The sequence below is a fragment of the Lactuca sativa genome, chromosome 6, assembly GCF_002870075.4.
Source record: "Lactuca sativa cultivar Salinas chromosome 6, Lsat_Salinas_v11, whole genome shotgun sequence".
Lineage (NCBI taxonomy): Eukaryota > Viridiplantae > Streptophyta > Magnoliopsida > Asterales > Asteraceae > Lactuca > Lactuca sativa.
In genome coordinates, this window is record NC_056628.2 from 149,522,705 (window position 1) to 149,550,463 (window position 27,759).

The 27,759-nt window shown below is 40.1% G+C and overlaps 1 protein-coding gene across 2 annotated transcripts; it reads right to left on the minus strand.

Moving 5' to 3' along the window:
- Positions 1-23,944: 23,944 nt before the first annotated feature.
- On the minus strand, positions 23,945-26,570 carry LOC111898777 (uncharacterized). Of its 2 annotated transcripts, none has more exons than XM_023894655.3 (6): positions 26,348-26,570; positions 26,112-26,229; positions 25,334-25,492; positions 24,967-25,221; positions 24,296-24,874; positions 23,945-24,209 (listed from the first exon to the last, which is right to left on the minus strand). In XM_023894655.3, the coding sequence occupies exons 2-6, from the start codon at positions 26,190-26,192 to the stop codon at positions 24,123-24,125; spliced, it is 1,161 nt and encodes a 386-aa protein (XP_023750423.1). In that variant the 5' UTR covers positions 26,193-26,229; positions 26,348-26,570; the 3' UTR covers positions 23,945-24,122. The 2 variants fall into 2 exon arrangements, with proteins under 2 accessions (XP_023750423.1, XP_023750424.1); XM_023894656.3 differs by having other exon boundaries at positions 26,112-26,265.
- Between the last annotated feature and the right edge of the window lie 1,189 nt (positions 26,571-27,759).

A 27,759-nucleotide genomic window follows, 5' to 3' on the forward strand; every position in this document is an offset into this window, starting at 1 on the left:
CTACATTATTTCATATCTACAGGCCTATATCCGTAATCCCTCGTCCAAAACATCACACCTATGCTCATGCGCCACTACCTGTAATACATAAAACTGAGTGGGTCAGGCTTGGGAGCCTGGTGAGCACATAGGGTTTTCAACCCACAATAAATAAGTTTATTAATTTCATCGATCAACAATAAACCGATTACTCGTTCCCGTAATCCTCACTTTACGTCCCTAAACACCTATCGTAAGGGACCTAGCCTAAGGATCATCATCGGGACGGACACTACTGCTAAGGGGATTCCTCAGCAATAAATGTCCTAAAGGCAACCATGTGGGGGATGGAGTACACCGATGAACATATCGTTCACAAACACCTACAGGTTGCGAGCCTGCTAGTGTTCCACTGGACTATCTAGAAGAGTCCGTGGTCGTCATCCATACTCCGCTAGATGACAGAATCAACAACATCAACATCGAGGCCTCTCATCATTTTATCACACATCACCTATTGCATCTACCCATGTTTTACCCCAACATTTTCGTAGATATAAAATACATATACAGTTTAAATCATTGAAAACATGTATAACAACGTTCATCTAGCATAGATAGCAAGTATTCAGATAATATGCACACATAGCACGTAATTTATATAAAATACTTCATATCTATGTGTAAGTTGAAAGTAACTATGCACTCACTTGTTAAGGTGATGATTCCAAAATCGGGCAGCGCTTGCTTCTAACGATTCTATTTTCCTTCGACGAAACCTAACATTATTATCGCTAAATTTTAGTCTAATATTTACCGTGACCAACTATTAGTCTTAGTATTATTATTATTATATAAGCGTTAAACAATATTTTCCAACCACTATGTACAGACAGGGGCCAGACATAAAACACCGAAGGGCAGGACCATTTTGGCATATAGCACTTCTGAAATCCAACAACCCTATGCGGCCCTTTAAACCAGATTCTCCGTACCGCGAGTAGTTAAAAAAATATTATAACGACACTTATATAAGTTATAATAATAGCTCAAATATTTATTATAAGTTCATAATAACAATACTAATTTTAAATATAAGCTATATTAAAATAAGGTAAGCATAACTTACTTACAAGGGGGTTTTAGCTAGGAGTCGGGCTCTGCAGGGGCAGAACTTCGTCGCTGAATCTTTCTAAGAAAGATTCGTGCAGCGCTTCAGCGCTCACCTTGCTATACTAAGCTACAGAAAGAGAAGTCGAATCACGAGGGACCGAAATGCTCGGGGGATAAGGAGAGAAAGACTCTTGAATCAAGAGAATGGTGCAAGAAATATGAGAGCCCAAGGCTCTTATTTATACTAATTGAATTTTCAAAAACTACCCTCCATAATTACTTAATGACCTTTTAGTTATATAAACAACTAAACACCCCTCTATAATACTATTATAAATGGATTTAATGATATTTGTACTAAACTAATGTCGAAAGAACTCAACATTAGTCTTATAATGACCGCATCGTCGATACCTTTCTAATGATATATACATATGTATATATATATGTGTACGTATACATGATTTATACTTTATTTTAATACGTAAATATGCTATTATAATTTGTAACTCGTTCATACGAACTCCGTTTTTGACGTTCTTTATATCCACGCGTAGGTGAAGACGTACTCTACAACTTTCGTTTAGACTCCGTCGGCTAATTTTGACTTTATTTTTAAAGTTATATTTTTAACAAGTCGGGACAGGATTGGTCTGTTTAAAATATTCTACGACTTTCGTTTAGATCACTAAGGCTAAATCTCGCTCTATCGTAAATTCACTATTCACGCTTCCCGGTATCGTGCCGGTTCTGTCGTGAAACTTCGACGGGTCATAACTTCTTCGTTATAACTCGGATTTCGGCGTTCCTTATATGCACGGAAACCTTGAGACATATTCTACAACTTTATGTAGAGATATCGGGATTATCTCACACTTTAATTTTGACGCTCATTTTTATTCTTTATTAATTATACATTTATAATTAAATAATAAACACATATAATTCACATAATACTCAAATATTTCATCTTTATTACTTCAAAAAGAGTTACAAGAGTTGACCTAGACTATTACATTGACAAAAATGCTTAGCCCTGAAACCCGGGCGTTACAATTCTCTCCCCTTAGGATGATTCCGTCCCGGAATCATGCATCAGCAAACAGATGTGGATAGCGACTCATCATGTCATCCTCTGTTTCCCAAGTGAGATTCGGCCCATTCGAATGTTTCCATCGGACTAGCACCAAGTCGACCATCTTGCGTCGTAACTTCTTAGTCTTACGGTCAACAATTGCCTCAGGCTCTTCGATCGACCTTTTATTTTCATCCATCCTTAACTCTGAGATTGGAATTATGTCGGGAACATCTCCCGTGAATTTCCTCAAATAACACACATGGAAGGTGTTATGAATACCATTGAGTTCTTCGGGCAATTCCAGCTTGTAAGCTTGGTTCCCTATCTTCTGGAGAACTTTGAACGGTCCAATAAACCTTGGACTCAACTTTCCTCGTTTCCCAAATCGTATAAGTCCCTTCCACGGTGAGACTTTAAGCAAAACGGAATCCCCAACTTCGAAAGTTATCGGTCGTCTTTTCTTGTCAGCATTGCTCTTCTGACGATCCTGGGCTGCTAACATCCTTTCCCTAATCACCTTCAACTTCTCAGCAGTCTCATGGACTATCTCGGGGCCCATAAACTGCTTCTCTCCGGCTTCAAGCCAACAAGACGGCGTACGACACTTCTGCCCATACAAGGCTTGATAAGGAGCCATCTTGATGCTCGAGTGAAAACTATTGTTGTAGGAAAATTCTACCAGAGGTAAGTGCTCGTCCCAATTCCCTTGGAATTCGAGGGTACATGCTCTCAGCATATCTTCCAGCGTCTGAATCGTTCTTTCGCTCTGACCATCAGTTTGCGGATGATAAGCAGTACTCAAACACAACTTTGTACCTAACTCCTCTTGTAGACTCCTCCAAAACCTTGACGTGAAACGACTATCACGATCTGATACAATCGTAAGAGGGACACCGTGAAGTCTTACAATTTCCTTCACGTAAGCATTTGCGAGCTTATCCATAGACCACTTCTCATTGGCTGATATGAAGTGTGCACTCTTGGTGAAACGATCCACGACTACCCAAATCATGTCGTGACCGTTCTTCGTCCTGGGCAGTTTAGTCACAAAATCTATGGTGATGTCTTCCCATTTACCCATGGGTACAGGTAAAGGTTCCAAACTCCCATACGGTTTCTGATGTTGTGCCTTAACCCTCGCACATGTTACGCACTCGGCCACATACTTCGCAACATCGAGCTTCATCGTCGGCCACCAGTAGTAGGGTTTTAGGTCCCTATACATTTTAGTGCTACCGGGATGAATCGAGTACATGGTCGTGTGTGCTTCTTCCATCAAAAGATCTCTTATTCCTCCCGTCTTAGGTACCCAAATTCGATCTTGGAATACCTTCAGTCCTCGACTGTTTGTACCAAACACTAACGTTCTTCCCAAACGTTCTTCCTTTCGGTCATTTTTCTCTAAAGCTTCTTCTTGAGCTTTCCTGATACTTTCCACAATCGTCGAGATGACTTCAATTCTTAACGCTCTTGGCCTTTTCCTTTCCAGATTGACTTTCCGACTGAGAGCATCAACAACAATATTTGCTTTACCTGGGTGGTAAAGTATCTCACAGTCGTAGTCCTTGAGAAGTTCTAGCCAGCGTCGTTGCCTCATGTTCAACTCCTTCTGATTAAAGAGATACTGGAGACTCTTATGATCATTGAAGAGCTTGCACTTCGTGCCGTAGAGGTAATGCCTCCATATCTTTAAGGCAAAAACTACCGCTGCCAACTCCAGATCATGAGTGGGGTAGTTCTTTTCGTGCTCTTTCAATTGTCGAGATGCGTATGCTATCACCTTTTCTCTGTGGGTCATAACACAACCCAACCCGACTCCAGAAGCGTCACTATAAACCGCGAAATCTTCGACTCCATCGGGTAGAGAAAGTATCGGTGCTTCACATAACTTCTTCTTTAGCTTCTCGAATGCCTCATCGTGTTTCTCACTCCACGTATACGTAGCTCCTTTATGAGTCAAAGCTGTTAATGGAGCAGCTATCGAAGAAAAGCCTTGGATAAATCGTCGATAATATCCGGCTAATCCTAGAAAGCTTCGAATCTCCGTGGGACTCTTTGGAAGTTCCCACTTCATTACAGCCTCGATCTTTGCGGGGTCAACCATTATTCCCTCCTGGTTAACAACATGACCCAAGAATTGGACTTCCCGTATCCAAAAGTCGCATTTGGAGAACTTTGCAAAAAGCTTCTCCTTCTTCAACACTTCTAATACTTCCTGTAGATGCTTGCCATGCTCCTCTTGGCTTTTCGAGTAGATGAGAATGTCGTCGATGAACACTATCACGGATTTATCGAGGAATGGTTTACAAACCCTATTCATCAAATCCATGAATGCTGCGGGAGCATTGGTTAGCCCGAATGACATAACCAAGAACTCGTAGTGTCCATATCTCGTTCTGAATGCAGTCTTCTCAATATCCTGCTTTCTCACCTTTAGCTGATGATATCCTGACCTAAGATCGATCTTTGAGAAGTAGCCCGAACCTTGCAGCTGATCGAATAGGTCATCAATCCTCGGCAATGGATACTTGTTCTTCACCGTTGCCTTATTCAGCTCTCGGTAGTCTATACACATTCTCATACTTCCGTCCTTCTTCTTCACGAATAACACCGGAGCTCCCCAGGGTGATGAACTAGGTCGAATAAAACCGTTGTCCAACAGCTCTTGAAGTTGCGTCATGAGCTCCTTCATCTCCGTCGGTGCTAATCGGTAATGTGCCTTTGCTATCGGTGTTGTTCCTGGTAACAAGTCTATACGAAACTCCACTTGCCTATCAGGTGGTAATCCGGGAAGATCTTCGGGAAAGACTTCCGGATAATCACACACAACCGGTGTATTCTGCACCTCTTTCTTCTCCTTCTTGGCATCGATTACGAATGCCAAGTATGATGCACATCCTTTGAACAAACATTTCCTGGCTTTCATCAGGGAGATGATTCCAGAATTCACTCTGCGTTTGTCCCCATACACCATAAATGATTCTTTTCCGGGTGGGTTTACCTTTACTATCTTCTTTCGGCATTGAATCTCAGCATCGTTGGCGCTAAGCCAATCCATACCCAAAACGATGTCGAAACCATTTAACTCTATGGGTAATAGCTCTTCGTGGAATTCGTTTCCGTTTAGGTCAATGACGATGTTCCTAATACGATTACTAACAGGTACGAATTTGTCACTGGCAACTTCTACAATCAGGGCATTATCTAGTTTTTCTACAGGCAATGCTAATTTCCCACCAAATTTATGCGACACAAAGGAGTAGTTGGCTCTGGAATCAAATAGTATATTTGCAGGAAAACCATTTACAAGAAATGTACCTGAAGCGACGTCTACTGCCTCCTTTGCAGCCTCGAGCGTCATCTGGAAGGCTCTCGCCTTCGGCTTCGGTGGTATGTTGGGTCTTCCTGTCTCCTTCTTCTTCGGGCAGTCCTTCAAAATGTGCCCTTCTTCATTGCACCCATAACAGGCTTTCTGGTTGAGGGTGCATTCATTGGCGTAGTGCCCAGGCTTTCCGCACTTGTAACAAGTGACCCCTCCGTCACACTTCCCAGAGTGCTTCTTCTTGCACTTGTCACACCACTTCGCTTCTGATCCTCCTCCCCTCGAACCAGACTTCGAGAATCTACTCTTCTTATTGGACTTCGAGGATCCATTGAACTTCCGTTTCTCACCAACCTCAGCCCTCTCCAGACCTCTTTCCTTTTGTTGGGTCTCCACGTTCTTAGCTGCTCGAACAGCTGATTTCAGAGTGGTTGCCATCTTGACTGTTGGGCCAAAGTCAGCCGGCAGTCCGTTTGCGAATTTCTCAATTTTGGAAAGTTCGGTTGGCACTAGGTATGGAAACAACTTCATCTTTTCCGTAAATGCAGCAGCATAGTCATCGATGCTCATTCTCCCCTTCTTCAAATTTTGGAACTCATTGTTCAGATCAATCAGGTCTATCTCTGAACAGTACTGCGCCTTCAGTTGTTCCAAGAACTCATCCCATGACATTTTCAGAGCTTCTCCCCGTGGCATTGTATCTGCCAATAGCTCCCACCAGCTCAAGACTCCAGTTTTCACTTGTCTCACAGCGAAGACAGTCTTCTGCTTCTCGCTGCAGTCGCAGCTCTCAAACACCATCTCCATCTCGGAGATCCAGTCCATAATCTCAACAGGCTTTGGGCTTCCTGAGAGACTTGGTGGTTTCGCACCCAAGAAATTTTTGTACATCCGCCCATCCTTGTTGTTTCTCCCTTCTGGGCCATCCTTTTGCTCACCTTGAGTCCCTACTTGACTCACTTGGCGGCTATAGTTCCCTTCCTCAGATGGCTCGGGAACTGGCTCTGTCGGTTCAACATGTATGGTAGGTTCGTCCCTATTTTCGTGAAGCATCCGTCTCATTTCTTCCCTTTGTTCAGCTAGCATAGCCTGAATCATGGCTTGAACTCCAGCCATGGTGACTGGCTCAGGTGCAACTTCTTCAACAACAGGTATTTGCTGAACCACTGGGGGTTGGTTCCTACCTCCATTTGCGTTCACGTTTCCGCTACGGGTCCTTTCCATCTTGATCTATACACCGAATAAGGTGAATTTAGATCTTTATTTAGGATAGACGTTTTAAATCGTCCTTATCACTCCGAAACGTTTACATGCTAGTTCTAATATCGTAGTCGTACGTTTAGAATCCTAAACACATTAGGTTTCCAGATCCGGTCGGCAACAGACCATAGATCCGAACAATTAACAGCATATTATGCACAAAGCATTTAGCACATAAAAGCATTTTAGGCACAATTCCTAAAATAAGCTAGTGCTCACACCTCACAATCATCGCTTAGCATTCTAAGTTTAAGTCTAGAAATCCTACAAATTCCTATTTCGCTTAAACTAATGCTCTGATACCAACTGTGACATCCCCAAAATCACGGCCAGAAAAGACCGGTTTGTTTATGCTTTGTTTAAAAATCAGAGTTACATTTTAAATGAAAGTGTTGCGGAATTTGTCCCAAAACAAAAATATGATAAAGATTTATCAAAAGCATTTCCATAGAAATGTATTTCATTAAAAGACTCGGGATGTCATGTTCGTACAGATCAAAAGCATAAACAGTACAATATAAGCCTTACTACATTATTTCATATCTACAGGCCTATATCCGTAATCCCTCGTCCAAAACATCACACCTATGCTCATGCGCCACTACCTGTAATACATAAAACTGAGTGGGTCAGGCTTGGGAGCCTGGTGAGCACATAGGGTTTTCAACCCACAATAAATAAGTTTATTAATTTCATCGATCAACAATAAACCGATTACCCGTTCCCGTTATCCTCACTTTACGTCCCTAAACACCTATCGTAAGGGACCTAGCCTAAGGATCATCATCGGGACGGACACTACTGCTAAGGGGATTCCTCAGCAATAAATGTCCTAAAGGCAACCATGTGGGGGATCGAGTACACCGGTGAACATATCGTTCACAAACACCTACAGGTTGCGAGCCTACGGACACTACTGGACTGTCTAGAAGAGTCCGTGGTCGTCATCCATACTCCGCTAGATGACAGAATCAACAACATCAACATCGAGGCCTCTCATCATTTTATCACACATCACCTATTGCATCTACCCATGTTTTACCCCAACATTTTCGTAGATATAAAATACATATACAGTTTAAATCATTGAAAACATGTATAACAACGTTCATCTAGCATAGATAGCAAGTATTCAGATAATATGCACACATAGCACGTAATTTATATAAAATACTTCATATCTATGTGTAAGTTGAAAGTAACTATGCACTCACTTGTTAAGGTGATGATTCCAAAATCGGGCAGCGCTTGCTTCTAACGATTCTATTTTCCTTCGACGAAACCTAACATTATTATCGCTAAATTTTAGTCTAATATTTACCGTGACCAACTATTAGTCTTAGTATTATTATTATTATATAAGCGTTAAACAATATTTTCCAACCACTATGTACAGACAGGGGCCAGACATAAAACACCGGAGGGCAGGACCATTTTGGCATATAGCACTTCTGAAATCCAACAACCCTATGCGGCCCTTTAAACCAGATTCTCCGTACCGCGAGTAGTTAAAAAAAATATTATAACGACACTTATATAAGTTATAATAATAGCTCAAATATTTATTATAAGTTAATAATAACAATACGAATTTTAAATATAAGCTATATTAAAATAAGGTAAGCATAACTTACTTACAAGGGGGTTTTAGCTAGGAGTCGGGCTCTGCAGGGGCAGAACTTCGTCGCTGAATCTTTCTAAGAAAGATTCGTACAGCGCTTCAGCGCTCACCTTACTATACTAAGCTACAGAAAGAGAAGTCGAATCACGAGGGACCGAAATGCTCGGGGGATAAGGAGAGAAAGACTCTTGAATCAAGAGAATGGTGCAAGAAATATGAGAGCCCAAGGCTCTTGTTTATACTAATTGAATTTTCAAAAACTACCCTCCATAATTACTTAATGACCTTTTAGTTATATAAACAACTAAACACCCCTCTATAATACTATTATAAATGGATTTAATGATATTTGTACTAAACTAATGTCGAAAGAACTCAACATTAGTCTTATAATGACCGCATCGTCGATACCTTTCTAATGATATATACATATGTATATATATATATATATATATATATATATATATATATATATATATATATATATATATATATATATATATGTGTGTGTACGTATACATGATTTATACTTTATTTTAATACGTAAATATGCTATTATAATTTGTAACTCGTTCATACGAACTCCGTTTTTGACGTTCTTTATATCCACGCGTAGGTGAAGACGTACTCTACAACTTTCGTTTAGACTCCGTCAGCTAATTTTGACTTTATTTTTAAAGTTATATTTTTAACAAGTCGGGACAGGATTGGTCTGTTTAAAATCTCATAACTTTATTCATACGAAGTCAGATTTGGGCGTTCTTTTTATCGATGTTCTTAGTTTAACATATTCTACGACTTTCATTTAGATCACTAAGGCTAAATCTCGCTCTATCGTAAATTCACTATTCACGCTTCCCGGTATCGTGCCGGTTCTGTCGTGAAACTTCGACGGGTCATAACTTCTTCGTTATAACTCGGATTTCGGCGTTCCTTATATGCACGGAAACCTTGAGACATATTCTACAACTTTATGTAGAGATATCGGGATTATCTCACACTTTAATTTTGACGCTCATTTTTATTCTTTATTAATTATACATTTATAATTAAATAATAAACACATATAATTCACATAATACTCAAATATTTCATCTTTATTACTTCAAAAAGAGTTACAAGAGTTGACCTAGACTATTACATTGACAAAAATGCTTAGCCCTGAAACCCGGGCGTTACAATTCTCTCCCCTTAGGATGATTCCGTCCCGGAATCATGCATCAGCAAACAGATGTGGATAGCGACTCATCATCTCATCCTCTGTTTCCTAAGTGAGATTCGGCCCATTCGAATGTTTCCATCGGACTAGCACCAAGTCGACCATCTTGCGTCGTAACTTCTTAGTCTTACGGTCAACAATTGCCTCAGGCTCTTCGATCGACCTTTTATTTTCATCCATCCTTAACTCTGAGATTGGAATTATGTCGGGAACATCTCCCGTGAATTTCCTCAAATAACACACATGGAAGGTGTTATGAATACCATTGAGTTCTTCGGGCAATTCCAGCTTGTAAGCTTGGTTCCCTATCTTCTGAAGAACTTTGAACGGTCCAATAAACCTTGGACTCAACTTTCCTCGTTTCCCAAATCGTATAAGTCCCTTCCACGGTGAGACTTTAAGAAAAACGGAATCCCCAACTTCGAAAGTTATCGGTCGTCTTTTCTTGTCAGCATTGCTCTTCTGACGATCCTGGGCTGCTAACATCCTTTCCCTAATCACCTTCAACTTCTCAGCAGTCTCATGGACTATCTCGGGGCCCATAAACTGCTTCTCTCCGGCTTCAAGCCAACAAGACGGCGTACGACACTTCTGCCCATACAAGGCTTGATAAGGAGCCATCTTGATGCTCGAGTGAAAACTATTGTTGTAGGAAAATTCTACCAGAGGTAAGTGCTCGTCCCAATTCCCTTGGAATTCGAGGGTACATGCTCTCAGCATATCTTCCAGCGTCTGAATCGTTCTTTCGCTCTGACCATCAGTTTGCGGATGATAAGCAGTACTCAAACACAACTTTGTACCTAACTCCTCTTGTAGACTCCTCCAAAACCTTGACGTGAAACGACTATCACGATCTGATACAATCGTAAGAGGGACACCGTGAAGTCTTACAATTTCCTTCACGTAAGCATTTGCGAGCTTATCCATAGACCACTTCTCATTGGCTGATATGAAGTGTGCACTCTTGGTGAAACGATCCACGACTACCCAAATCATGTCGTGACCGTTCTTCGTCCTGGGCAGTTTAGTCACAAAATCTATGGTGATGTCTTCCCATTTACCCATGGGTACAGGTAAAGGTTCCAAACTCCCATACGGTTTCTGATGTTGTGCCTTAACCCTCGCACATGTTACGCACTCGGCCACATACTTCGCAACATCGAGCTTCATCGTCGGCCACCAGTAGTAGGGTTTTAGGTCCCTATACATTTTAGTGCTACCGGGATGAATCGAGTACATGGTCGTGTGTGCTTCTTCCATCAAAAGATCTCTTATTCCTCCCGTCTTAGGTACCCAAATTCGATCTTGGAATACCTTCAGTCCTCGACTGTTTGTACCAAACACTAACGTTCTTCCCAAACGTTCTTCCTTTCGGTCATTTTTCTCTAAAGCTTCTTCTTGAGCTTTCCTGATACTTTCCACAATCGTCGAGATGACTTCAATTCTTAACGCTCTTGGCCTTTTCCTTTCCAGATTGACTTTCCGACTGAGAGCATCAACAACAATATTTGCTTTACCTGGGTGGTAAAGTATCTCACAGTCGTAGTCCTTGAGAAGTTCTAGCCAGCGTCGTTGCCTCATGTTCAACTCCTTCTGATTAAAGAGATACTGGAGACTCTTATGATCATTGAAGAGCTTGCACTTCGTGCCGTAGAGGTAATGCCTCCATATCTTTAAGGCAAAAACTACCGCTGCCAACTCCAGATCATGAGTGGGGTAGTTCTTTTCGTGCTCTTTCAATTGTCGAGATGCGTATGCTATCACCTTTTCTCTGTGGGTCATAACACAACCCAACCCGACTCCAGAAGCGTCACTATAAACCGCGAAATCTTCGACTCCATCGGGTAGAGAAAGTATCGGTGCTTCACATAACTTCTTCTTTAGCTTCTCGAATGCCTCATCGTGTTTCTCACTCCACGTATACGTAGCTCCTTTATGAGTCAAAGCTGTTAATGGAGCAGCTATCGAAGAAAAGCCTTGGATAAATCGTCGATAATATCCGGCTAATCCTAGAAAGCTTCGAATCTCCGTGGGACTCTTTGGACGTTCCCACTTCATTACAGCCTCGATCTTTGCGGGGTCAACCATTATTCCCTCCTGGTTAACAACATGACCCAAGAATTGGACTTCCCGTATCCAAAAGTCGCATTTGGAGAACTTTGCAAAAATCTTCTCCTTCTTCAACACTTCTAATACTTCCTGTAGATGCTTGCCATGCTCCTCTTGGCTTTTCGAGTAGATGAGAATGTCGTCGATGAACACTATCACGGATTTATCGAGGAATGGTTTACAAGCCCTATTCATCAAATCCATGAATGCTGCGGGAGCATTGGTTAGCCCGAATGACATAACCAAGAACTCGTAGTGTCCATATCTCGTTCTGAATGCAGTCTTCTCAATATCCTGCTTTCTCACCTTTAGCTGATGATATCCTGACCTAAGATCGATCTTTGAGAAGTAGCCCGAACCTTGCAGCTGATCGAATAGGTCATCAATCCTCGGCAATGGATACTTGTTCTTCACCGTTGCCTTATTCAGCTCTCGGTAGTCTATACACATTCTCATACTTCCGTCCTTCTTCACGAATAACACCGGAGCTCCCCAGGGTGATGAACTAGGTCGAATAAAACCGTTGTCCAACAGCTCTTGAAGTTGCGTCATGAGCTCCTTCATCTCCGTCGGTGCTAATCGGTAATGTGCCTTTGCTATCGGTGTTGTTCCTGGTAACAAGTCTATACGAAAATCCACTTGCCTATCAGGTGGTAATCCGGGAAGATCTTCGGGAAAGACTTCCGGATAATCACACACAACCGGTGTATTCTGCACCTCTTTCTTCTCCTTCTTGGCATCGATTACGAATGCCAAGTATGATGCACATCCTTTGGACAAACATTTACTGGCTTTCATCAGGGAGATGATTCCAGAATTCACTCTGCGTTTGTCCCCATACACCATAAATGATTCTTTTCCGGGTGGGTTTACCTTTACTATCTTCTTTCGGCATTGAATCTCAGCATCGTTGGCGCTAAGCCAATCCATACCCAAAACGATGTCGAAACCATTTAACTCTATGGGTAATAGCTCTTCGTGGAATTCGTTTCCGTTTAGGTCAATGACGATGTTCCTAATACGATTACTAACAGGTACGAATTTGTCACTGGCAACTTCTACAATCAGGGCATTATCTAGTTTTTCTACAGGCAATGCTAATTTCCCACCAAATTTATGCGACACAAAGGAGTAGTTGGCTCTGGAATCAAATAGTATATTTGCAGGAAAATCATTTACAAGAAATGTACCTGAAGCGACGTCTACTGCCTCCTTTGCAGCCTCGAGCGTCATCTGGAAGGCTCTCGCCTTCGGCTTCGGTGGTATGTTGGGTCTTCCTGTCTCCTTCTTCTTCGGGCAGTCCTTCAAAATGTGCCCTTCTTCATTGCACCCATAACAGGCTTTCTGGTTGAGGGTGCATTCATTGGCGTAGTGCCCAGGCTTTCCGCACTTGTAACAAGTGACCCCTCCGTCACACTTCCCAGAGTGCTTCTTCTTGCACTTGTCACACCACTTCGCTTCTGATCCTCCTCCCCTCGAACCAGACTTCGAGAATCTACTCTTCTTATTGGACTTCGAGGATCCATTGAACTTCCGTTTCTCACCAACCTCAGCCCTCTCCAGACCTCTTTCCTTTTGTTGGGTCTCCACGTTCTTAGCTGCTCGAACAGTTGATTTCAGAGTGGTTGCCATCTTGACTGTTGGGCCAAAGTCAGCCGGCAGTCCGTTTGCGAATTTCTCAATTTTGGAAAGTTCGGTTGGCACTAGGTATGGAAACAACTTCATCTTTTCCGTAAATGCAGCAGCATAGTCATCGATGCTCATTCTCCCCTTCTTCAAATTTTGGAACTCATTGTTCAGATCAATCAGGTCTATCTCTGAACAGTACTGCGCCTTCAGTTGTTCCAAGAACTCATCCCATGACATTTTCAGAGCTTCTCCCCGTGGCATTGTATCTGCCAATAGCTCCCACCAGCTCAAGACTCCAGTTTTCACTTGTCTCACAGCGAAGACAGTATTCTGCTTCTCGCTGCAGTCGCAGCTCTCAAACACCATCTCCATCTCGGAGATCCAGTCCATAATCTCAACAGGCTTTGGGCTTCCTGAGAGACTTGGTGGTTTCGCACCCAAGAAATTTTTGTACATCCGCCCATCCTTGTTGTTTCTCCCTTCTGGGCCATCCTTTTGCTCACCTTGAGTCCCTACTTGACTCACTTGGCGGCTATAGTTCCCTTCCTCAGATGGCTCGGGAACTGGCTCTGTCGGTTCAACATGTATGGTAGGTTCGTCCCTATTTTCGTGAAGCATCCGTCTCATTTCTTCCCTTTGTTCAGCTAGCATAGCCTGAATCATGGCTTGAACTCCAGCCATGGTGACTGGCTCAGGTGCAACTTCTTCAACAACAGGTATTTGCTGAACCACTGGGGGTTGGTTCCTACCTCCATTTGCGTTCACGTTTCCGCTACGGGTCCTTTCCATCTTGATCTATACACCGAATAAGGTGAATTTAGATCTTTATTTAGGATAGACGTTTTAAATCGTCCTTATCACTCCGAAACGTTTACATGCTAGTTCTAATATCGTAGTCGTACGTTTAGAATCCTAAACACATTAGGTTTCCAGATCCGGTCGGCAACAGACCATAGATCCGAACAATTAACAGCATATTATGCACAAAGCATTTAGCACATAAAAGCATTTTAGGCACAATTCCTAAAATAAGCTAGTGCTCACACCTCACAATCATCGCTTAGCATTCTAAGTTTAAGTCTAGAAATCCTACAAATTCCTATTTCGCTTAAACTAATGCTCTGATACCAACTGTGACATCCCCAAAATCACGGCCAGAAAAGACCGGTTTGTTTATGCTTTGTTTAAAAATCAGAGTTACATTTTAAATGAAAGTGTTGCGGAATTTGTCCCAAAACAAAAATATGATAAAGATTTATCAAAAGCATTTCCATAGAAATGTATTTCATTAAAAGACTCGGGATGTCATGTTCGTACAGATCAAAAGCATAAACAGTACAATATAAGCCTTACTACATTATTTCATATCTACAGGCCTATATCCGTAATCCCTCGTCCAAAACATCACACCTATGCTCATGCGCCACTACCTGTAATACATAAAACTGAGTGGGTCAGGCTTGGGAGCCTGGTGAGCACATAGGGTTTTCAACCCACAATAAATAAGTTTATTAATTTCATCGATCAACAATAAACCGATTACCCGTTCCCGTTATCCTCACTTTACGTCCCTAAACACCTATCGTAAGGGACCTAGCCTAAGGATCATCATCGGGACGGACACTACTGCTAAGGGGATTCCTCAGCAATAAATGTCCTAAAGGCAACCATGTGGGGGATCGAGTACACCGGTGAACATATCGTTCACAAACACCTACAGGTTGCGAGCCTGCTAGTGTTCCACTGGACTGTCTAGAAGAGTCCGTGGTCGTCATCCATACTCCGCTAGATGACAGAATCAACAACATCAACATCGAGGCCTCTCATCATTTTATCACACATCACCTATTGCATCTACCCATGTTTTACCCCAACATTTTCGTAGATATAAAATACATATACAGTTTAAATCATTGAAAACATGTATAACAACGTTCATCTAGCATAGATAGCAAGTATTCAGATAATATGCACACATAGCACGTAATTTATATAAAATACTTCATATCTATGTGTAAGTTGAAAGTAACTATGCACTCACTTGTTAAGGTGATGATTCCAAAATCGGGCAGCGCTTGCTTCTAACGATTCTATTTTCCTTCGACGAAACCTAACATTATTATCGCTAAATTTTAGTCTAATATTTACCGTGACCAACTATTAGTCTTAGTATTATTATTATTATATAAGCGTTAAACAATATTTTCCAACCACTATGTACAGACAGGGGCCAGACATAAAACACCGGAGGGCAGGACCATTTTGGCATATAGCACTTCTGAAATCCAACAACCCTATGCGGCCCTTTAAACCAGATTCTCCGTACCGCGAGTAGTTAAAAAAAATATTATAACGACACTTATATAAGTTATAATAATAGCTCAAATATTTATTATAAGTTAATAATAACAATACGAATTTTAAATATAAGCTATATTAAAATAAGGTAAGCATAACTTACTTACAAGGGGGTTTTAGCTAGGAGTCGGGCTCTGCAGGGGCAGAACTTCGTCGCTGAATCTTTCTAAGAAAGATTCGTGCAGCGCTTCAGCGCTCACCTTACTATACTAAGCTACAGAAAGAGAAGTCGAATCACGAGGGACCGAAATGCTCGGGGGATAAGGAGAGAAAGACTCTTGAATCAAGAGAATGGTGCAAGAAATATGAGAGCCCAAGGCTCTTATTTATACTAATTGAATTTTCAAAAACTACCCTCCATAATTACTTAATGACCTTTTAGTTATATAAACAACTAAACACCCCTCTATAATACTATTATAAATGGATTTAATGATATTTGTACTAAACTAATGTCGAAAGAACTCAACATTAGTCTTATAATGACCGCATCGTCGATACCTTTCTAATGATATATACATATGTATATATATATATGTGTACGTATACATGATTTATACTTTATTTTAATACGTAAATATGCTATTATAATTTGTAACTCGTTCATACGAACTCCGTTTTTGACGTTCTTTATATCCACGCGTAGGTGAAGACGTACTCTACAACTTTCGTTTAGACTCCGTCAGCTAATTTTGACTTTATTTTTAAAGTTATATTTTTAACAAGTCGGGACAGGATTGGTCTGTTTAAAATCTCATAACTTCTTCATACGAAGTCAGATTTGGGCGTTCTTTTTATCGATGTTCTTAGTTTAACATATTCTACGACTTTCATTTAGATCACTAAGGCTAAATCTCGCTCTATCGTAAATTCACTATTCACGCTTCCCGGTATCGTGCCGGTTCTGTCGTGAAACTTCGACGGGTCATAACTTCTTCGTTATAACTCGGATTTCGGCGTTCCTTATATGCACGAAAACCTTGAGACATATTCTACAACTTTATGTAGAGATATCGGGATTATCTCACACTTTAATTTTGACGCTCATTTTTATTCTTTATTAATTATACATTTATAATTAAATAATAAACACATATAATTCACATAATACTCAAATATTTCATCTTTATTACTTCAAAAAGAGTTACAAGAGTTGACCTAGACTATTACATTGACAAAAATGCTTAGCCCTGAAACCCGGGCGTTACAATTAAAGTGGGTTAGATCTGATCCCACATCGGCTGGGAAGGAGAACTAAGCATTCCTTATAAGGGGTGTGGATACCTTCCCTATCACAACGCGTTTTAAAGCCGTGAGGGCAGCAGATCCCATAAGAACTCTGCAGTTAAGCGTGCTCGGGCGGGAGTAGTACCAGGATGAGTGACCCCCTGGGAAGTCCTCGTGCCGAGTGGCCCAAAGCGGACAATATTGTGATACGTGCCAGAGGGGGATGTTACAAATGGTATCAGAGCTAGGGCACGGGTCGATGTGTTCGAAGAGGACGTCGAACCCTATAATGGGGGGTGAAAGTGGGTTAGATCTGATCCCACATCGGCTGGGAAGGAGAACTAAGCATTCCTTATAAGGGGTGTGGATACCTTCCCTATCACAACGCGTTTTAAAGCCGTGAGGGCAGCAGATCCCATAAGAACTCTGCAGTTAAGCGTGCTCGGGCGGGAGTAGTACCAGGATGGGTGACCCCCTGGGAAGTCCTCGTGCCGAGTGGCCCAAAGCGGATAATATTGTGATACGTGCCAGAGGGGGATGTTACATGATGGAACCTTGCTCTTGATGAGACCTCGCTTCTGACTCTGGGGTGGGACCTTCTTGGTTGCCTGGATGTATCTGCAAGATCACAAAGAACAAGGGCCGTCAGCCGCTTCCCGGGAGGAGTTCCCGGGAGAACGCTCCGACTGTCAAGTTAGGATGGCTTTAGGGTTTGTGTTTGTTCTTTCTAGATCGGTTGGGGAGCTTACCTCGCTAGTATGAGAATGCGTCCTTTTATACCTAGCGCTCCTGCCTGGTCTGTACCAGACAGGATCGCTTTTTTGGGGAGACAGGATCAGAGGAGTTAATTGGAGGGTCATGCGCCTTCCACTGTCAGAGCGCTCTCATTGGCTTTGACGGTAATGCTCTGATCCCCCTGTTTGTCTCCTGGCCATACTTTTGTCTTGGAGCGAAGAGCGTCACTTGGCGGGCGTGAGCCTTTCGCCTGGGCGTTCCGCTCCCGGGGGCGCCAGCGGGCGTTGAGCCTGCTGGGCTGGATCTGGAAGGTGTGCCCGGTTCTAGGGCTTGCATGCAACTCTGTTGTGCTGCCCTAGGCACGCCATCAAGTCCCCCAGTCTAGTAGCCGTAGCATTGCAGCGCTAGTTCCGGCGTTCTGGACTTAACTGAATGATGCGTGCTCGTTTTTCTTTATCCGTCGCTCTGTTTTTAATGGTGACGTGACTGTTGGCAGTTACATCATCACATCAGTCATTTAAATGTCCCGCCTCTTCTTCTTCTTTAAGAGGATCTTTGCACAGTTTCTTTTGCTTCCTTTGTTCTTCTTTTCTCTTCGTGTTCATTCTTCTTTCTCTCTTATGGCTAATCTTCCTGGGATCGTCCCTTCTTCTGCCGAGTACCGAAAATTGGAGGTCATGTATGGCTTATCCTCCTTAGAAGGTGTGGAATTTCCCTCTGCTGGCTCTAGTATCTCTTCTCCCCCCCCCCCTGGAAAAATTGGGGTTTTCCTAAAAACCCTAGATGCTGGTATACGATTGCCTCTGGCAGATTTCCAAGAGGAGGTTCTTCAGAAGGATGGTTGTAGTCTTCAGATGCTGACCCCTAAAGCTGTTAACAAAGTGGTTGCCTTCGAGATGATCTGTAGAGCCAATGGGTATGTTCCCGACTATTTCGTTTTCAAGTTCTTTTTCCGGTTCTGCCTTACCAGTGACAAGTGTACTTTTTCGGCCCGGCGAGGGGGGGCATGCCTTAGTTCTTGATGGGTGTACCCCCAAGAATTGGCAAGACAAGTGGTTATGGGTGAATCAGGAACTGGTTGGGAGTGGTCGTTACCGTGCCAACACTTTCGCCGATACTGTCCCCAAGCTCTTTCCTCACAATCAAGAAGTCGACGATTACCTGAAAAGTGTGCAAGTAACCGCTGAAGATTACTCCGAAGCGATCATGTCCGGGGTAGGGATGAGCCCCTCCTGGAGGCGGCGTGGCAAGATGGCGGTGTTCTACTCCGTCATTGATGGTGAGTGTCGCATTCGCTCTCTTTATTTTACTTTTGGTGTTTCTTTTAACCGCCTCCATGTGACTTGCATTTCATTCTATTTTTCTTTAGGTGTTGAGTCTTCCTTATCCATGGATGAGGTATTGCGTAAACGCTATCGAGGCAAACTGGAGTTTCGTGAGGTGGATCTGTTCGAGCATCTTCCCACTCCTCGTCGGGCAGATCGTCCCAACACCCCTACTCCTCCAGTCCCTCCAGCGGGCTCGTCGGCGCCTGGGGGAGATCCGTTGTTTGGCCGCCCAATTTCCTCTGTTATGCCAACGGGCGGTGTTTCTTCCTCTTCCCCGGAGGATTGTGAGGACAGCAAAGAGGGTATTATTGCTGACGTTCGGCGGATGCAGGCGAAACGGAAGGCTATGCAGGCGATGGGTGAGCCGGTGACTGGCGCTCCTCCCGCCCCCAAGAGAGTGCATACTAGGCGCAGCTTTTCTCGCCTGCTGAGCTCAATGAGTTCCACGCCAGTAAACTCCACCTCTGCTGGCGTGGTTGTGATTCCCGATGATGACGTGCAACAGTCTGAGGGGGTCAATAGGGCGACTGAACAGCCCGTTATTCCGGATTTCTCTTCCATTCCTTCTCCAGCTATTCTGTTTGCTCCATCCAAGCTTTCCTCGGCAAAGGAATTCGGCCCTCTTGGGCCGGTTACGGCTTCCAATGACAGTGGACCTGGTGGCGATGCCTTTGAGCCTACAGTCTTTGTGCCATCTTGGAATCTTCATGATGGTTCTCGTTTGTTTGTTCGTGCCAACGCTCTGGAATTCTCGCGTCATGCCTTCCCCCCAGCTGCTGTTGAGGATATGGGATCGATGGGTAATCCTGCCCTTGCTTCCAATATGGCTTATGCTGCTGCACAGGCGATGTTTTATCTTGTTTCAGGTTCTCGGCGTATCCACACCCTGGGTGAGGTGCAGACTACACATGCCACCTGTGGATCGCGTGTGGCAAGCTTGGAGCGTCGTCTGAATGAGCTTGGCGATGATCTTTGCTCCTCCGAAAAGAAATGTGAATTGCTGGCGTCTGAGAAGAATGTTCTTGATGAGGCTAGGGCTGCATTAGAGGCCAAGGTTGATTCTCTCACTCAAATGAATGAAGGCTTAATGATCCAGGTTGAAAGTCTCGAGCGTGACGTCGTTGACCGTGACAAGCTTGTGTCGTCGCTGCAAGCAGATGTGTGCGCTGTTCGTCGAGATTTGGATTGGCTGCTGCAAATTGGTGTTGTGCGTATCGTTGATAAGCTGATAGAGCATCCTGACTTTACCAATGCTATCAGTCTTATCCGTCATGTTGCATATGTGATCGGGGTTGAATCTGCCCAGAAAACTTTAAGTGGTGGTGAAAGTCTGTTGGTGATGGTTCGAAGTTGTAATATTTCCTTGTTTTGTTTAGTCTATGTGCTTTGCTTTGCAATGGTTGGATTTCCCAGAACAATGTTTTTTCTTTTATATGTATGTGTTTGATATGCACTAAGCATTATCTATTATCTCCTTTTGTGTTTTGTGCTTGGCTTATTCGTTTATTGCCTATTGCTCAAGATGTGCCAAATATTTTGCCTTGTTTGTTATTATTGACACGCTAAGTGTTCACATTGAGTGCGCTTAGCACTCATCATTCAATCGTTGGAGATCATTACACTAAGTATGAGAAATCAGCAATTGCATTACTATTTAACCGCGGGTTTTTAAAATACACTGAGTATTAAGCTCATGTCTCTTATGCATGAAATTTTATATATGTCGAGTACTAAACTCATGCCTTTAAATATAGGAATACACTGAGTATCAATTCTCATGTCACTTAGCATGGATAAATGTACTCTAAGTACCTCTAAGGTGCAATATACTCAATGGGATATCAACCAACTAGGGTTACATCTTTCCTCTTTCTTAGAAAAAATATTTCTTTAGGTTCCTAGCATTCCATGTTCTTGGAACGGGTCTTCCTTCCATCGTCTCTAATACATATACCCCGTTCCTGTTTGCCTCTGTGACCCTGTATGGGCCTTCCCACGTTGGGCCTAGCTTTCCCTGGGGCTGTGCCCGACTGGCCTCATTTTTCCTCAAAACATACTCGCCCACTTTGAAGGCCTTCTCCTTTACCCTTTGGTTGTAATACCTTTCTGTTGCATGTTTATATGCAGCTTGGCGTACTCCCGACTCTTCGCGCTTTTCCTCTAGGATATCTAAGTTTATCCTCAGGCCTTGTACGTTGCTTTCCTCATCTTGGTTGGCCACCCTTAGCGTATTCACTGCCACTTCCATGGGGAGCATGGCTTCAGTCCCATATGTCAACCTGAAAGGGGTTTCCCTTGTGCTTTTCCGTGGTGTACTCATGTATGACCATAGCACCATTGGTATCTCCTCTGCCCAATTCCCTTTTGCTTTGTCCAACCTCTTTTTGATCCCATTGACAATGGTTCGGTTGGACACCTCTATTTGGCCGTTCGCTTGGGGGTGTGTCACCGATGTGAAGCGTTGGCTTATCCCTTTGGCAGTGCACCATTCTCTGAATGGGTTCTCAGCGAATTGCAAACCATTGTCACTGATGAGAACCTTAGGTGTTCCAAATCTTGTCATGATGTTTTTCCACACAAATTTTATCATTTGCCTCCCAGATATGCATGTCAATGGTTCAGCTTCAATCCACTTTGTGAAGTAATCCACCTAGCTATGAGCTTGAAGCCCTCTTTGGTGGAGCACCTCATCTAAGTATATTTCAAAATCAACTTTAAACACAATTAGACCAAATCCAACCCCTCTATTTTTGGCAAAGTTTTTTAAGATTAACTCTCTTTTGTCTATAAATACGGTTGTCGTGCTATTGTTTTTTAGGGTGGAGATTACGTTTAGAGTTATTAGAGAGATCATTGTGATCATTTGATATTTGTGAGTTTAGTTTGTTGAATGTTTTATCAAACATCTTGCTTTAATTTTCGGTTTTAGGAAACACTTGTAATCTCTTTTATTTGTAATCTTTAGGGTTTTGATTCTCTATTGGAATAAAATATCTTATCTTCTCATGTGGACGTATATTGTCACCTTGGAAGTGGAACCACGATATATTCCCTATTTATGTGTGGTTAGTTTCTTTGGTTAACTGTACACCAAAGTCTGTTGATTATTTATGTTTATCACCTCTATAACTATAAGATTAATGACTTATGTGATTTTGACAATGATGGATTTTCAGCTTATTTAATCGACACCGTTCATTTTGTATCATGTGAATGCATGTTGGTTTATTGACTTGCAAAGATTGTGTTAATTGATATATATATATATATATATATATATATATATATATATATATATATATATATATATATATATATATATATATATATATAATAGTTTACTAACCAGTATTTAATAATATGTTTACAACTTGAAAACCATTCTTTTCTTTGAAATAAGTTTCGACGTGATATTTGGGTTTTCATTGCAAATTAACCATCATTTAAAATAGATATTTGACCAAGTAAAAGGTATTTTACAGTTTTTACTAAAGTGTGCATTAGATATTCTAGTTCTTTTAAAATAGCTGAAAATCTTGTCGGCGAATTTAATATAATATTTATTGTTAGTTCTAGATCTTAGTGTAATCTATTTTCAATTAATTAAAGAAATATGATATTTATAAAAACTATAAAATGCATAATTAGTGTAAACATATCGGAGGTCCGTTATTTGGTTATTACATGTTAATGATCAAAATATCTTATTTTTAGATCAGTTATTTGCTTATTTACATGTAAATGTAGTAAATGATTAATGTATAATATCATAGTGGATCATTAAGAAGCTATTAATTAATAAAAACCACTGGGATTCATTATTCAATGAATGGTAAAGAGTAAAAACACCGAGAATTAATTTGGTCATGCTATAGGATCAGGTTTTGAAGTAGCAAGAAAGGTGACATCACCATGACAGATAAGGTGATGTTTACACTTAACTATAACTAAAATCTATCCTACTCATGATCAATTGCAAATAATTGAATCACTTAACTTTAAGATTTTTTTATAACATTCAAACATTTATAACTAAAAATATAATTAAATAAAGTATTTGTTAGTAATAATGAAATTTCGAAGAAAAAAAAATCTTGATATTTTGTATATCAAATCAAAGGTATTACTACTATTATAGTACTTACGTAATGTTACATCCTAAAAATACAATAAAATACAATGTTTATATTAGGTTATAGGGAAAAAAAACAATGTTTCTAATTTTTATCGTGAAAATATTTCAACCCAAATATATATATATATATATATATATATATATATATATATATATATATATATATATATATATATATATATATATATATATATATATTAAGTTATTAACTATTATTACAAGAATATAACTCATATAAGTAAAGTTAATAATTATTCATTTTACGATAAAACTGACATTTAACAAAATTTAATAAAAATATTTGACAATCACTTGAATGTTTACAATATCTTTAATAAAAAGAACATATAAAAAACTAATAAACCAAAATCAAATATCTTTACCAAATTGCAAAAAAGAAGAATATATTTTTTGTAATAAAAAATGTAAAGATTCCATCTTTAGAAATTTTAAACCGATATTTATACATTTTCAAATTAATTGTTTTAATAGAAAAAATATATTGATTATGTTTCACCAATTCTACTTTATTCGTCAATTTTAACATTAAAAGAGTTGGGAGGGAAAAAAATACAGTGTCTTAAACCATTAAGCTATGTTTTTTTTGTCTTATCTCAATAAGTCAGTATGTCAAGAATAGTAAAAAAAACACATTTAAAAGCTGTTTGATATACCTCTTACAGGGTCTGGTAATACTACAATTAGAAGTCTCTTATTTGGTCTTATAGTCTGATATACCTCTTAATGGTCAGATAAAAAGTCGAGTCTAACTCAATGAACAACTCTTACCATATTAAGTACTTAACCCATTAAACTCAAACAGGTTGAAAGTCATCCAAAGTGCAATTTTTAACATGATTAGAAATATTCAAGTCAAGAACAAACACCAACAACCACAACATGTCTAAACAAAGATCTAGTTCTTGATTCTTAACAATAAAAAAACGAAAATAAACGTTTTTAGTTTCAAAGTGAAGCCATTCTTTCAAAGAAGCCTAAGTGAATGAATTCAGTCCATTCTTCGGCGTTTCTTGAGATTATCAAACACTTTGTGGATGTCATCAGATGTGATTGGCTTCGATGCATCAAAGGATTGCTGTTACAACAACATAAAACAAATGAGATCAAACAAAGTAACAAACAACTTTAATTTTTCAGAAAAAAATAATAATAATAACATACCAGAAACGAACGGATCTCATCTTTCATATCAGCAATACCCGAAAGTATTTCCATCTTCTCCACATGTCCATGATTACTCAAAAAATTCATTTCAGCCCCTTCTTGTTGTTGCATCTTTTCATCCCTCTTTTCTTTTGCCATTCTCTCATACTCAGCAATCGAATCCTCCTTATCAACCAAATAACTAATCCCTTTCTTTTCATAAAACCCCAAACATTTCTCACATCCACACAGCTCTTCCCTCCAGTTCTTTGTAAGAAACATCGGCTGACTCTGACTTTGACTTTGATTTTTGTCTGAGGTCAACTCATTGGACAAAAGGTCAACACCAAGAACACATGTCCCGGATTTCTCACCAAGAATCATGTTTTTAGTAAGTTCTGGATTTGTAGAAGGTCCAGAAGATGAAGGTGAGGTTTCTATGGATTTTTGTTTAGATGGGGTTGTGGGGTTTTGTGGATTATCAGATGCAAATATGGTTTGAGGGTAAAGATGTAAAAAGGAGCAAATTGGTGAGCAGATGTGGCAGATGAGATCTTCATATAGAGGTTCGCCATCTTCATCTCTTGGGATTTTAACCTAAAAGATGAAAAAGAAAAAAACATGAACTTATAACATTCTTTAAATAAATTTTATTAAACTATACTATTAGTTTATTACAATTTACAAACCTCATTGGTAAGGCCAAGATGTTCCTCATGAAACCAATCCTCACATATGCAACACTGGATCATTTCCACTTGCTCTTCAGCATCTGGATCAGGATAAGGTCGACCACATGTACAGTATTTGCCCTTGAAGTTATGGTTATAAGAGTTTTCCTCATTTTCAATATCTTTGCTTACTAAAAGTTTGCAAAAGAATTCTCCAAATTTTGAGTTTCCACAATCACACTTGAACTTTCTCTTTGTCCAAAGCTCTATAATCTATAAACAAAAGAAAACAAGAAAGAGATATCAAAAGAATCATGTTTAAGTCCAAATAGTGTGTGTTCATTTTAAATGTACACCAAATAATTGGAAAAATTAAAAGGGATACCTCATGTCCATCATGGCAAGACAAACTACAAGCTGTGCAAACACCAGCATTTCCATCTGGGGTGCATGTTATGCATGAGAAAATTGCTTGCCTTTTCATGTAGCCTTTGCCATAGGTGCATTCTTTTCCTTCATCACCACCCAGAACTAAATCTGCTTCCTTTAATGAGAAAAAAGTACAAAAAGAATGTCAGGTATTGTAAATATCATGTAGCTTAATATCACATACAATAACATTCACTGCAGTTTGTGGGTAATACAACTGTCCCATGTAATTAGCTACTTAGAGGCTTAGAATTAGAAAGCAGAAACATAACAACAATGATTGGCTTTATAAGATTGACATAAGCTATGTTATTTCAAACATGAGAAAAAACACCACTACGGATAGCTGCACTGACTTAAACCAGATCATCCAGAACCCACTAAAATGATGATGTGAAGCGGAGCCTGTGTTGCTTGAGATGTAATTTCGAGAATTTTAGCAAGGAAATGCTTAGGGACTCTTTTAAGCTATATTGTAAAGTATATGCGACTGAAGATTTGCTAACGTCTTTTAGCCCTAACAAATAGTTATGCAGAAAGTTCTATCAGATTCGATCGTATGTAGAAGCAGAAAGTGCTAACAAATTCACCGAAAAAACCTAAAATCTCGTCTCGTAAACAATTGAAATCCTCTGGAGAAAAACACTACACAGCGAACGAATAACATATCAACACTTCAGCAGAGACGGTATATCTCCTAAATAATTGAAATCCTCTGAAATGAAAACACTTACAAGTTCCTGGTCTTCAACTTCATCAAGGTACTCGTTCAGTGAAACCGTTTGCTCAGTTTCATCTTCAAATGCGTCAGCCATGTTTGCCCAATGAAACGAAAGGGTTTTTAACTTTTTTCTACAAACGCAAAGATCAAAACAGTTACTTGGAAACCTACAGGCCAATTTAAAATTTAGCACATAAACTGGTGATTTACGGTATCCGAAGACATGGAAGAAAGCGAAACCCTAGGTACCTGAATACAGCGAAAACCTCCTGATCGGATAAAGGAATCCAGCGATGCCTTGTAGATCACCCAACACGTAAGATAGTCGAAAATTTGTACATTGCTAAGGAAGAAGGTGTCGTGAATTTGAAGAAAACGAAAGCGTGGGGAGAGAAGAAAGGAAAATTAGGGCTCAAAAAGAATTGGGGGTAAGAGTTGAGAGTGTTAACTTTCCCGCCATAAATAAAAGCCCGATCCAAAATGTCAGATGCAGTCAACTAAAATGTAACGTATAAAGTTTGGATGATATTAATAATCAAGAATTGTAATAATAAGTACTTTTAAACAATTTTCTTTCTCTAGGAACCTCTTAAGTTACGAATGATTCCAAAAAATAATTCAAAGTTGTGATGATAAACTAAAGAAAACTAGAAATGACTATTTATAGTTATGGTGGTGAAACCTCATGAGTCATAATTCATGATAAATGTTATTTTCAAACGCTTTATGTATTACAACATTTTATGTTTCCATGAAGTTTTAGCCGATGGAATCTTGTTGTCACAATACGTTGTACTGCACAATTTGACTCACATGCTTGTTTGTTGATTAATTTTCAGACATTTTGTAGATTATTTTTTTTCTCATGCTGACTCGCAAACATTAGTTGAAGGGAAGTGATTTGTATACAATAATTTTTTATCATACACAATAATTGATGTATTATAAAGTTGTACATTACAACATTTTAAAACATTAATTGTTATGTATGAAAAAAAAATATTGTATACAAATCATTTTTCTTAGAAGAACTGATCTTACGTATTGGTTGCAATGAGTATAATGGTGCTTAAAGTCTTGTTGGAACCTAAATGATGCTTCATATTAGTTGTGTAATTGATACGATTTATTAAAATTGCTTGTAGTTCACGCCCTTGAAATTAGTTTTCTTTTGGTCTATGCACATGCGTTTGAACATACATCGGTATAATTTTGATGTAAATCGGTTGGTCCCATAATAACCCATGTGAACATGAAGGGCAGGAAATATGTGTTTATTCTAATGCTTTTGTTTTGTCTACGTAAACCCATGAACTTTTTTCATTCGATAAATTGCATTAGTACAATTTTGTTTTCTATCTCCCTTTTTTGTATTATGTGAGTATTATTTTTATCGTTATTTGGATATTACTTTATCATTGTTTTAACAACTCTCTTTTTGTCCTTTATTGCAATGCAGGTAACCAAGCAAGGTAATTATGACCATACTTTGTCCTTTTTATTTGAAAATCAGACAGTGCCATGTACGAATTAGGAATCTTACCGTGTGACCATTCAAGAGAAAGTCAAAACAAAATGTTTGAATTGTCCTTGCGTACTAGATATCAACCAAATAATGTCCTTTTTAGGTAATCCTTACATATTGTATGTATGCAATATTT